Consider the following 14,391-nt stretch of genomic DNA (forward strand, 5'->3'; position numbering starts at 1 on the left):
AGCTGTAACAGGCTGAAATGGGAGTATTTAATTGTATCCATTGGGACTACTGCTACTCCAGTTGCGCCTAGGCGCCCTGGAAGTATCCCACATTGTACTTGATTCCCTTCTTTCATAATATATATTAGAAAAAAATGTCGATCACTGTAGGAGAAACAGGTCCTACCTAATAAATGAACCTTGTTCTCATAACAGCATCGTCACAAAACATCTTACCTGGCTCCCGTGTGTCTGGCACTATTAAAATTGACATTGGAGAGGCACCAGCTGAATTGTTTGCAATTAATGAAATTTCATATCCACTTTGTGAAAGGGTAGTACTGTACTCAAGATCCTTAGTGTTAACAATTTGGACTTTCAAAGAATCCTTTTGCATAATTTTCAATTGGTATCCCAAAATAATTCCATTAGCATCCGACTTATCAAGTTCCTATAAAGTTGAAAAATGAATGAAATAGATTTAAAAATGATGCAGAAATAGTGTCAGCAGATTTGCACAAAGGGTACATGAAAATATAAATAGTATCCTTAGCAATATTTGGCTGTGATAGCCAATAGCAAATCATGCAGTTATTCTTTGCGTTTTCTTCCATAGGTATTTTAATCCATCACCTTTTCTGAAGATAAAAGGCAATTTTTTTAAAGATACGATAAAATTTTGTTGATTGCAGTTATACTAGGCTCATGTTAAAGTCTAATTATAAAACTAGCTTACAAGGAAGGATACCTTTGAACCCCCGTCCCCCACCCCGAACATTACTGCAAAATAATATTTTAAGATGATATCCAAGAGATGTTCAATTATAAAGGTCAAATATTTACTGCTATCTATTCATATGTTTCAAGCAGTCCTCCAGTCCACTTAACTTGAAAAGAATCCTTCCCAATACTGGACACTGGTTTTGGCACAACATTACTTATGTTCATGTCTATGCTATACTTCTATTATTTGTGTGAATATTCTCAAAACAAAAAAAAATGATGTGTTATTATGAAGGGGAGGTTTACATTATTTGATACTTTGGAATAAATTATGGAACACTAGCATCAAAAAGCTGAACCCCAAGACAATGAATTGAAATACAAAACAATTGTGACTTTCACAGCTCAAAGATTATACACATGCTTAACTTCATGTACCTCAACAGCATGGAAAATTAGATTTATTAAACTACAGGTCTTTTTCCAAAACTCCAACAGGAATATAATGGTATCACTATGATACATTAAAACAGTGGCTTCTAATCTAGCACATCTAGAACAGTCTGTTTTGTTAATCTTAGACCCATTTTGCAATTTATTCAATTGTTCCCTTTTTAAATCAAATCAGTAATATTGTAATTAGCACCCAAATACATGCTCTACTAAGCTTGAATTCCATTTCAGATCCTTCACACGTTATGAACATCTCACTAACGGACACCCCATACAAACAAGCACTTGGGAGATTAGCAGAATGCATTCGCCGCCAGTTGCAGGGTTGCTGCTGGATGGGAAAGGAATGAAGGTCTGTCCTCTGCAATTGAGCTACAGCAGTTGGGGACTGAATCCGCACTGAGTTGAGCCCAGCAGAGTTGGGGGGGGATTGAGCAGTCTCAACTCACTGACACTGTTAGTAAGGCCCGTGAGAGTTCCTAATGCAGTCATTTCTGTGATCCAAATACCATTGTTGTTTATTTCTAATTCAAATTTTGATTATGAACAGTTCTTAGGAATGGAAATGTACTGTAACTTGGGCACTGCCAGTAACCGAATTTACATTTTTAGTTCAGAACAAAAATCGTTCTCGATTAAATATTATATTGCATTAGTGACCAGAGTGTTATAATATGCAGGTGGTTCAGCGACACCTTGCTGTGTAGGAAATTTGGGTTATTTACCAAGTTTGGCTTATTGCAATAAAAGACCCTCTGAAATATCTTAAATAGCTACTTATTTCAAGCTGGTCACAACAGTAATCAACACATTATATATTTTGTGATAACTATTACCATAAAATGCAGTGTACAACTATTTTTGAACAATCTTATGAGATTCTAAACTGAAAGTGAGAGAGACAACCAGGAGTGTAATTTACACTCTGATCTGCCATTTTGGTAACCTTCTCAAATTATGGTTGACAATGACATTTGGGGCTCCATTCATGTTGATCATCCATTGTGGGACTGATCCCCTCCTTCTTTTACAGATTACAATCTTGGCTCCACTCACCCCTCTAGCTACACGAGAGTTTGCAAGTTTCCGAGATGTCTTTTTTTCTGAAATTAGAGGACCAAAAGGGGAGGTTCTGCACCAAATTTTACATTATGTTCTTGTCTTTCTTTAGATTGTTAAAGGCAACAATTTGGAGATGATTATTTCCAACTTTGACAATTAGAAATAAGAGTACATGGCCCTTGTCATGTAGACTTTCTATTCTTACTTCTCAGTTGAATCACTAAATTGCAGTACCAGTTACCTACTCTTCAAGAAGAAAGTAATAGCCTAATTATGCAACACTATAAGACAATCAGTTATAATTATTATTTGCATCAACAATTAAATGTAGGTGTGAGGTGGCATAGCTGTAAAAATGTTACCTTCCAAATGATATCTATTCTTCGATTTGGAAATGTTAGGCTTTTAATTGTTCTCCAAATGGGTGGACCTCGTGATGGATCTAGTAACAAAATAGCAGAGGGAAAAGGTATTTATTTAAAAATTGCAATGGCATGAGCAAATACAGGTGTGCACCGCTTATCGTCCATTTGGACAACATCCGATCGCATATACGTCCGTAGTCCCGCTCGGAGAACGTGACGTAGCGGACGTAACCAATCTCGTGTATCGCGTGCCTCTTGAGTGTAGTAGCATTATCTGTTTAATTTTCTTTCAAAAATATTACTGTAGAGTGCATCACGGCTTCCAAAAGCAGCAAAACCACTCCTAGTGATAGCAGTAGCAAGAGGCAAAGGAAAAGTATTGATTTGGAAGTGAAACAAAAGGTTATTAAACAATATGAAGGTGGAAAACCAGTGAATGCTATTGCTCGGGATTCAGGCACGTTGCACTCGACAGTCACGACGATCCTGAAAAACAAAGAAAAATTTCTCGAAGCTGTCAAAGGATCAGCTTCACTGAAAACTACAAGGCTCACGAAAATGTGAGAGACACCTATATTGGATATGGAGAAATTGCTAATGACATGGATTTAGTTAATACAGGTACACTACAGTACAGTCGGCCCTCCTTATCTGCAAGTTCCACTTGCACGAATTCAACCAACTGCGAATCGAGGAAACCCTGAAGTGCTCCTCCAGCACCTGTTGTTCGAACATGCACAGACTTTTTTTCTTGTCATTATTCCCTAAACAATGCAGTATAACAACTATTTTACATAGCATTTACATTGTATTAGGTATTATAAGTAATCTAGAGATGATTTAAAGTATACGGGAGGATGTGTGTAGGTAAACCTGGATCGGGATCGGAAAAAAAACCGGAAGTTCTCTTACTAAGTCGGAACAGGTACATCAGACATTATTTAGCATCAGTCAAACGTTTGTCTTAGTATATGCTATATATTTTACCTTTCTATGCATATAAAACACTTAAGAAACGTATGTTTCAGCGCCAGACTCGGGATCGGAAACTCCTGAGTTCGATCCAGTGACAGACCGCTCCTGAGCGCGCTCTCCATCCCTACCGGGTTGATGTGAAGGATCAAAAACCCAAAACCCCAAAACCCAATAATTAAACCACTGCGTTGCTTAGTAATAATTGTAGCTTTCATCGGGGCAGGGCCTTTCTCACTTTATCCTTTAAAATTGTTCCGATCGTTGACCAGCTGTAGCCTAATGCTTTTCCAATGACCGATGGCGTTTCATCTCTTTCAGATTACTTTATTCTTTCCACTTTATTTTAAATCATGATCTTGATTATTTTCATGAACAGAAACACTGCGGATTCAGAGCTCCACCGCTGGGTCCTAATGTCCACTGCACTGAGACAGGTTAAATAAGGTCCGGGGTTCTGCTGGGTCCTAAGGTTCACCACATTTAGACAGTTTGAATAAGGGACTTGAGCATCCGTGGTTTTTTGGTATCCGCGAGGGGTCCCGGAACCAATCCTTCACAGATAAGGAGGGACAACTGTACTCCATATAGGTTTGCTAAGTATATAATATGGTGTTCGCAGAACGTCCAAATCACATAATGTCCAATTTCACAGAATGTATTGTGGACGTTAAGCGACGCATACCTGTAATTGCATTACTGTTACATGAAAGTCAAAGCATCAGTGTTTCAGAAAAATTATTAATTTGGTGGCTAGTCCATACACTTAACAAGTCCTTAACAATCCAGGACTATGCCTCATCTTGTAAGCACTACTCCTTTCCAAGGAGAAAAAGCTCTGACATTCAAGAGTTGAGAGGACAAAAAACAAAGCACAGGGCTATTGAGTAGAAAGTTATGATGGGAAGAGGGAATCGGCATTTCTCCCTCAGTATCACTCATAATAGACTACGTTTTCAGCTATACCAGCTGTCTGTAAAATATCAAAAATAGATGCAAAGAATGCCCCCCCCCGCCATCATTTAACAGGATCATGGCTAATCTGCTCCACGTTATCTGATCTCCTGTGCCAGTGTCCTTTAATACCCTAACCTTACAAAAATGTATAACTTCCTCTTTAAATACCTCTAAAGATCTTACCTCCACAACCCTTTGGGATAGAAAATTCCAGAAATTCTCTGGAATTCTGGGTAATGTTGTCTCTACCCAGTCATGCTATCTAAGAAAGTCATGTTTCAATGATGTCAACATCATTCTTCTAAACTTCAAAGAATATAAAATTGTACACTATGAAATCACATCTATTTTTAAATTAAGTGCAATCGTGAACAATAGTGAGATCAGAAATGCTGATTAAGTCCACTAGTTCTCAAAGAGAACTCTGAAAGGCCAATCAGATGGTTCATTGCTGCTCAGCGATAGAACATAAAAAAAATGTGTACAATTAAGAAATATTAAAGAATAGTAGAAATACTGGAGTCATGATAATCATGATGAGGTCTGCTGGACATTTATACACATGCTGTCCTCCATAATTCAAAGAGATTGAAGGATAAGGTTGCAGGGAACAAAACGTGGCAGGAGCACTTGGAACTAAAAACGAATCCCTACCGGGAGAAAACAGCACCTGTTCTTTCCACACTGTTCTCCAGCAGTTTAAGGTCTAAGTCCAGCCGGAACATAACAAGTGCTGTTGAAAGTCAGGTATTAACCCTACCTACCAACAACCAAGCACTGCCATCCTGGTCCCTTTCATGATAGCTTATGAAGAAGCATGTGACTTTTCTCCCAGAGACGATAGGTGTTTGTGCACTTGACTCCTGAAGGCTTGGACCTCATCGTCGCAGATGTTTCCAACCATAATATCTGGAAGGCTGTTCCAAATTCAGATTCTCATAGGCTCAGAAACTCCATACAGAGAGCATTAAAGATTTGGTATGAACATGGATCATTGGAGCTGTGAGATAGCAGTTGTATTTAGTTGCACTACTGAACCCTCACCCCTTCCTCTACCACCGAAACCAGCCTCCCCTCCATGGGCTGTCTATTCTACTTGCTGCTTCGGTAAAGCAGCCAGCAAAATCAAAGACCCTACAATTCTGGACATTCTCTCTTCTTCCCCCTCCCCCTCCTGTCAGGCAAAAGCCTGAAAGCATGTACCATCAGACACCCTGACAGCTTCTACCCTGCTATTATAAGACTATTGAATACAGTAGGATAAGGTGGACTCAATTTACTTTGTTGTGACCTTGCACTTATTTACCTGCACTTTCTCTTTAACTGTTACACCTTATTCTGCATTATTTTACATTGTACTACCTCAATGCACGATGTAATGAATTGATCTGTATAAACTGTGCCAATGTGCCAATGATAAACCAATTTAATGATTATTTACCCCAACCCCAAAAGGAAATACAATTTCTTTAGCCACTGGTGACAGATACCCTCTTATTTCAAGACAGTCTAGTGCATCTCTTCTGGACAGTCCCCATTAGCAAAACATTACAGCACAGTATGCTAGGTGCTCTCAGCAGTACTTCATAAAATTATAATATTTTCCAACCTCTAAACTAATACTCTTACAATTAAACCGATGAAACGTTTACCTTTCTAACTTCTTGTTGCACCTGCCAACTTTTTACAACTTGTGCACAAGAACATCCAAACCCTTTCATATTTTGTTCCATCTGCAATCTTTCTCCATTTAGTTAAGTCTATCTTTAGATTCCCTTTATTGATGTACACTGTTACGTACCCCGTAACTGGGTTGCCAAACCAGCAGAAATGGATCACTCAGTTGGAGTCTGGATTACTAGAACTAAGAAAGTTTTATTAAAGAAACAAGCAACACAGTACTCTAATCAAAAGGATAATAAATGCAACAGTTCAGCAATGATAAACATACATGTACACAGAATTCAGATAACAGGATCAATCAAGCTCTATCGTTGTCTAGGGGTAAATGACCAGTTTCAAAGTGACGCAAAGTTCAGTTCAATTCGCAGTAATCGCTGCCATAGGAGATGGACAGTGGGGGGGAAGGAGAGAGAGAGAGAGCAAAATGAATGAATATTCAAGACGGCTTCCACACACAGATCTTCGCAGTCAGCTCTCGGGCGAGCCCTTTGTGATGTCATCTGAGGTCACCGACCGTGACCCCTCCGTTTCCAGATACGATCGTTTCTCTGCGGTGAACTCGGCACCCAGGCAAGGGTGGACACACACCAGGTTCCTGCCGATCGTGCCTTTCCACCCTGTGCGTCTATGGCCTGGTCCCGCAACCGGCCTTCCAAAACTTCCCACCGACTTGTGAGAGACGTACCGCTTCCAGGGTCTCGTTACCTCAGGTGTCGTGTGTGTCCTGCCTTAGCGAACCTGTCCCTTTTTATCCCCCTGCTGGGGCAGTGCCTGTCCATCACTTCAAACAGTTCAGGGTTCAAAGGGGGAGCCGATCTTGACAGCTCTCTCCTTCCGTTACTCTCTCCCGTCCCTTCATTAACATCTCCAAATGCTGCTCAATTGTTTTCCTTATCTCTCTCTCTCTCCTGAAGACAGGTGGCAGACCAACTGCTGATCCCACTGGTGCCAGCACAGGACAGCTACATCTTAATCTATGTGTATTCTTGTCACAACACAATCTCATTTTTCCATATTAACTGCACTATGCACATTTTCACCCGCATGGAAAAAACACTGTCTAAGTGCAAATACACACATTTCTTTTAGGCTTGAAGAATGGAATTGTACAGAAGGAAGAGCACTAGTGGTCTGGCTGACAAATGCTACTGTAATCCATTTGAAGAGGGGAAGAAAGTACAGGCACTGGGAGAAAGAAAAGATTTACTTTGATTTCAGCATTGCTAAATGCAACAAAACTAAATATTTTTTCTATTCACTTACTGGTTTCAGGTGTTTTCTTAATTTTTTCTGAACTCCAGTTGCTCCAGTAGCCAGAATTACCAAAATTCTTGCAGCGAATTGAGAAGCTGTAAGCAGTAAAAGGTATCAAACCTTGAACTAAGAAAGAATTTCGTTTAAGGTTGGTATCCTCTGATGGAACCTATCAAGAAGTGAAAACATTTGTTAATAAACTGCAATACAGACCCTAAGCTAATATCACATCAAAGAATCAGAATCACTGGCATGTTAACTTAGTAGCAGCAGTACAATGCAATACATGATATTACAGAAAGTGTATATATATATACACACACACACACACACACACACACACACACACACACACACACACACACACTTTAAATAGATTAAAATCTGGATGGATACTATGGAGGCTAGCATCTAAGATGAAGCTAATTTTACAACTTTCTAGCTTCTTATGGTCCAGTGCAGTAGCCTCCCCAGTGATGCAGCCTGTCAGAATGTTCTCCACAGTACATCTATAGAAGATCGAGTGTTTTAGGTGACAAACCAAATCTCTCCCAACTCCTAATGAAATACAGCTGCTGTCTTGCCTTCTTTATAGCTGCATCAATGTATTGGGACCAGGTTACATACTTGGAGATCTTGACACACAGGAACTTGAAGTTGCTCATCTCTCTCCACTTCTGATCCCTCTGAGGATTGGTTCGTGTTCCCTTATCAGCGTTCAACTATTTGGTACATCTCACCCCTGTATACCCCCTCATCTCCATCTGAGATTTTACCAATAGCTGTATCATCAGCAAACTTGTAGATGGCATTTGAGCTATACCTAACCACACAGTCACAAGTATAAAGGGAGTAGAGCAGTGGGCTAAGCACTGATCCCTGATATGCACCAGTGTTGATCATCAGCGAGCAGGAGATATTATTACCAGTCCTCACAGATTGTGGTCTTCTGGTTAGGGGGTTGAGGATCCAATTGCAGAGAGGGATACTGTGGGAATGATGTTAAACGCTGAGCTACAGTCAATAAACAGCATCCTTACATTGGCGTATTGTCCAGGTGATCTAAGGTTGTGTGAAGACCATTGAGATGGGTTAGATTCTAACGAAATGAGAGATTTCTTTCTCTCAAAAGTTAGATTTTAAAGAAAAAGAACCTTCCTCTGTATTTCACAGTGCCAATGAGTTGGATTGCACTGACAGCCAGCTTGTGGTTCAGTAAGCTGATCAGCATTTCTGACCTCTTGTTCTTGCCCTAGGCTTAACATGAAGCCTAGTGGTGTTCAGCCTTTGATTGAGTTGAAGTGCTGAATACACTTCATACCTAGCCACTCAGCTTAATGCCAGCTGATGATAGATCTAACCTGCTCCAAGTTCAGTCGCTTGGGACTTAAAAAAAAAGTGTTTTATTTTTATTTATTTAGATGAGTGAGAGACGGAGGCAGAGACACACACAGAGACAGAGAATCACAGGACAACAATGATCCCAGTAATGCACTAAGAACCAGGGTGGAAAAGGCAAATTCAACTGTAGTACTAGATTGGGGAAGGACTACACAACCCACTTCAATGAAATATCAGTGTCACATACATGATTGAACAAACTTAGCAGAAAACAGTTGAGACTATTTCACTCGGCTTGCTTTGCCATTTAGGAATAAGTGGTTTTGCTAGAATTAAGTGGTGTCTGTTCTAATTGTTTGATGATTTAATTAAAAATGCTACTGAACTACATGGAGAAGTGATGTAGTACCTGGATTTATTTCATTGTACATTAGAGGTGAATCCTACTTGCATTTTCGAAGGCAAAACCCATAGAAAAGACCCAATACATTACGCCGAGTGAACCATAATTAAAATCCACATGATCTTAGAATCCTCTCATTTCTTAACATTGTTTGTGTGTTTAGCCATCAATCAATAAAGTTCAAACATTTCTACCAGGTTATCTACCTGTATCCACTCATGCGTATACATAATTCTGTATCTGAGATTGTATTTCAGTCCATAGGTAACTGGCAAAATTGGATTTTCCCAATGAACAGTCAAAACTCTGCTCATTCCTGGTACTTGTTTTATCAAAGTTATCTCTGGAGGATCCGGTTTTACTGAAACACAAACAGTAACAAATTATATATGCACAGATCCCCATAAAACTATGTTTTGTGTCAAAAGAAAAATCCAAAACAGGAGTGAAAGGCAGGTAAATAATATCATGACAACACATTTTGATTCAATGCAATTATGGGCTTTTCTGCGAACAGGTTGCTTGCGAACACTTCAGATCGAAGAGAGTGAAAATAACATTTGCTGAAAAAGTACTCAATGTGCCCATGCATCCTATAGCATTTTGAAAGTGTATGTTAACCCACACTAGAGGTACATTTTAAAGAATTCCAACCAATGGGGAGGGATTAAGATTGAAGGCAAATTTTGAAATTGGAGATGAACCAGGGAAGAAAAGATTCAGAGCACAAGAGGAAGCTAAAATTACTGATGGAGTTCAATACTGAAATGTTTAAATATTGAATATTTCGAAAGCAATTCATTATGTAAAGATCAAAAGTCAGTGAAAGCTGATAAGGGTCATGCCAATCCCAAGAAAGATTTCATGCAAGATAGAATATGAAGGGTGGAGAATACTTACCAATATAATTTGTGGTACTTGAAAGAATACTGAATGGTTAGTGACTAGAGATGAAATAGGTATAGATAAAGGCTTCTGTGGAAATGCCAATGGTATTAGAATAAGAGGGAGAATACTTTATACGTGAAATTACGAAACCATTGTAGTTAATTGGAAATGGAATTACAAATGCACCCAAAACAAAGGAGGAACAGTTATAGGGTACTGGAGGGAGATGGAATCAGCAGGGATGCACAGCTGCAGCCTAATCTCTTTCTATTTTCTTTCAAAGGTAACACAAAGTTCAAAGTAAACTTATCAAAAGATGTATGCACTCAGTAGCAACTTATTAGATACAGGAGTAGAACCCGGTGGGGCTGCTGTAGTCCACCTACTTCAAGGTTCGGCGTATTGTGTGTTCAGAGATGTTCTTCTGCTCACCACTGTTTTAACGTATGGTTATTTAAGTTACTGTTGCCTTCTTGTCAGCTGAACTAGTCTGGCTATTCTGACCTTCATTAACAAAGTGTTTTCACCCACAGAACCGCAACTCACTGGATTATTTTGTTTTGTTTTTTTCAAAGCACTATACTCTGTAAACTCTTAAAGACTGTTGTGTGTGAAAATCCTCAGAAATCAATAGCATTTTGGATCCAGAACTGGCTTGCCCACAGAAGGCAATGAGTGGTTGTAGAAGGGTCATATTCTGCATGGAGGTCGGTGACCAGTGGTGTACCTCAGTGATCTGTTCTGGGACCCTTACTCTTTGTGATTTTTATAAGTGACCTGGATGAGGAAGTGGAGGGATGGGTTAGTAAGTTTGCTGATGACACAAAGGTTGAGGGGTGTTGTGGATAGTGTTGAGGGCTATCAGAGGTTACAGTGGGACATTGATAGGATGCAAAACTGGGCTAAGAAGTGGCAGATGGAGTTCAACCCAGATAAGTGTGAAGTGGTTCGTTTTGGTAGGTCAAATATGATGGCAGAATATAGTATTAATGGCAAGACTCTTGGCAGTGTGGAGGACCAGAGAGATCTTGGGGTCTGAGTCCATAGGACACTCAAAGCAGCTGCGCAGGTTGACTCCATGGTTAAGAAGGCGTATGGTGTATTGGCCTTCATCAATCGTGGAATTGAATTTAGGAGCCGAGAGGTAATATTACAGCTATATAAGACCCTGGTCAGACTCCACTTGGAGTACTGTGCTCAGTTCTGGTCGCCTCACTACAGGAAGGATGTGGAAACCATAGAAAGGGTGCAGAGGAGATTTACAAAGGTGTTGCCTGGATTGAGGAGCATGCCTTGTGAAAACAGGTTGAGTGAACTCGGCCTTTTCTCCTTGGAGCGACGGCAGATGAGAGGTGACTTGATAGGGGTGTATAAGATGATGAGAGGCATTGATCGTGTGTATAGTCAGAGGCTTTTTCCCAGGGCTAAAATGGCTGCCACAAGAGGGCACAGGTTTAAGGTGCTTGGGAGTAGGTACAGAGGAGGTGTCAGGAGTAAGTGTTTCTTTTATATAAACGCAGACAGTGGTGAGTGCATGGAATGGGATGCCGGCAACGGTGGTGGAGGCCGATACAATGGGGCCTTTTAAGAGACTTTTGGATAGGTATATGGAGCTTAGAAAAATAGAGGGCTACGGGTAAGCTTAGTAATTTCTAAGGTAGGGGCATGTTTGGCACAACTTTGTGGGCCAAAGGGCCTGTATTGTGCTGTAAGTTTTCTATGTTTCTATATTCTGAACACAGAATGATTGTTAGTGCTAGACAGTGTGGTTTAAGTCACTTAGATCACATTTGAACAACAATTGAACTTGACTATGTCTGCATGCTTTTATGCATTGAGTTGCTGCCACATGACTGACTGATTTTTTTTGCATTAATGTGTACAGGTATGCTAATAAAGTGGCCACAATATATGTTACCACACTCAATAAATCCACAATAGAAGAACAACTACAACAGAATCAATGAAAGACTGCAACCAACTTGGGCATTCAACCAGCATGCAAAAGACAACAAAGTGCAGAAATACAAAAAGAAATATGTGGGATATAATGCTTCTCTAACTCCTGCCTTATGGTAGTAGCAAGAACACAAGGCCTGGATGGTGAAGGTGTATAATGATGGATGCTGCTTTCATGTGGCAGTGCTCCATGTAAATGCACTGGTCTGCATCCACCACTTTCTGTAGCCTTCTCTATTCTTGGGCATTGGTGTTTACATAGGATAGCCACTCCGCTCTGGGGAATCCAGGATGCTTTTCATTGACTGCAGCTTAGCATTCAACACTACCATCCCCTCAAAACTCATCACTAAGCTCCAAGACCTGGATTCAATAACTCTCTGTAACTGGATCCTCAATTTCCTCACTTGCAGACTCCAGTCAGTATGGATTGGCAACATCTTCTCTACAATCACCATCAGCACAGGTGCACCACAAGGTGGTATGCTTAGATCCCCACTAAACTTGCTTTATACTTATGATGGAGGACAAGTACAGCTCCAATGTTGCATTTAAGTTTGCTGATGAAAGCACTTATTGGCCAAATCAAAGGTGGTGATGAATTGGCATACAAGACTGAAAATCTGATTGAATAATACCACAAAAACCTCTCACTCAACATCAGAAAATCAAAGAGCTGATTATCAACTAAAGCAGGAAGAGGCCAAAGGTCCATGAACCAGTCTTAAGAGGATTGGAGGTGAAGAGGGTCAGTAAATTTAAATTTCTTGATATTATCAGAGAATCTGTCCTGGGACCAGTATATGTGCCATCACAAATAAGGCACAACAGTATCTTTACTTTCTTTGAAGTTTGTCTTCATTTGGCATGACAGAAAAACTTCAACAAATGTTTATAGATGCACAGTTGAGAGTATCCCAACACTTTGCATCACGGCCTATTATGGAGCTACCAATTTCCAGGAATGGAGATGGCTATAGAAAGTTGTGGATACAGTCTAGTTCATCACAGGCAAAGCTTTCCTCACCACTGAGCATGTTTACATGGAATGCTGCCACTAGAAAGCAGCATCAAGGACCCCCACCATCTAGGCCACACTGTCTTCTTGCTAGTTCCTCGGGCAGGATGTACAGGAGCTTAGGTCCTACACCACCAGGTTCAGGAATCGTTATTACCCTACAACAATTCAGCTCTTGAACCAGCATGGATAACTTTACTAACTACAATTCTGAATGGATTCCAAAACTTAAGACGCACTTTCAAGGACTCCATAACTTATGTTAATTTTTTTGCACAATTCTTCTTTTGCACATTGGTTATTTATCAGTCTTTCTAGCTTTTTGTCCACAAACTCTATTCTATTTATTTTCCTGTAAATGTCCATTAAAAAAAATTCTCAAGGTAACATACAAGTACTTCAATAATAAATTTACTTTGATTTGTAGTATGAAACATATAGTGTTCCCTAATTGGTGAGAATAATGTGACTGGAGAAAGATAGATGCCCCTTTTTAAAAAAGGCAAACTAGCTTTATCTGAAAGCTGACCACCAGGATGAGTCACCATTAAAAAAAAATTAAAAATCGATTTCAATTAGACAAATAACATCTGTGGAGGTACAATATAACTTGGAAATGTATAGTTGTCAAACCCTGTTTGTATTCTGCACCTTATGAATAATAATGAAGGCCAAAAATACATCTTCTATGTTGTAAATACTATGCACCAACTGGCCACTAAAACTAATAGTTTTCTCCAGAATATATGGATGCATACTTACTAACATCAACTGGATCCAGATATATTGGATCGGATATTACAGTGCCCAAGGGATTATTTGCCTCAACTGATATATTATTTAAAACAAAATAATGAATGTATGGGTATTCAACTGCACAGGAGTTGTTCACACCATCTTTCAACACATACTGGTTTGGAGGTCCAGGTTTAATTCTGCAAAACAAAAGAGAAGTATTTCAACACTGCTTTCCAAAATTTATTAGAACAGGACACACTATGCAACATTTCCATAATATATTAGTAAGTTACTTGCAGGCATTCTACCAACAGCATAGCTATGCAAGGTTAGAGGCAGCACCAGGACTGGGACTGCTGGTTGAATGAGAAGCAAATGCGTGTAGTGGTAGTGGCCATTTTGTGAGGGTCTGTTAGGTGGAACTACTCTTATTGGAGGACAAACATGGACTATGGTGAACATTAAACTGAATAATAATTGTAACCTTTTTCCCTTGTTCTTAAGAGAACTGACTGGGGATAAAGGATATGGAAGCTCCCTGTGCTATGTGCTAATAAAAGTAGAAACAGTAGGCCAGGACAGAATATGTGGCAACA

At 39.7% G+C, this 14,391-nt stretch overlaps 1 protein-coding gene across 8 annotated transcripts in view; it reads right to left on the reverse strand.

Annotated features, from left to right (window-relative positions):
* Window positions 1–14,391, reverse strand: part of LOC140195003 (interleukin-6 receptor subunit beta-like) — a 135,462-nt gene that overhangs the window by 55,713 nt on the left and 65,358 nt on the right. For all 8 annotated transcript variants that reach the window (XM_072252545.1, XM_072252546.1, XM_072252540.1 and 5 more), the window contains exons 5-9: window positions 13,820–13,992; window positions 9,399–9,553; window positions 7,458–7,617; window positions 2,580–2,659; window positions 217–430 (exon numbers count right to left, since the gene is read on the reverse strand). In XM_072252545.1, coding sequence (XP_072108646.1) covers window positions 217–430; window positions 2,580–2,659; window positions 7,458–7,617; window positions 9,399–9,553; window positions 13,820–13,992 — 782 coding nt within the window. The remainder of the gene's footprint in view (window positions 1–216; window positions 431–2,579; window positions 2,660–7,457; window positions 7,618–9,398; window positions 9,554–13,819; window positions 13,993–14,391) is intronic.

Source organism: Mobula birostris, chromosome 3, assembly GCF_030028105.1.
Source record: "Mobula birostris isolate sMobBir1 chromosome 3, sMobBir1.hap1, whole genome shotgun sequence".
Classification (NCBI taxonomy): domain Eukaryota; kingdom Metazoa; phylum Chordata; class Chondrichthyes; order Myliobatiformes; family Myliobatidae; genus Mobula; species Mobula birostris.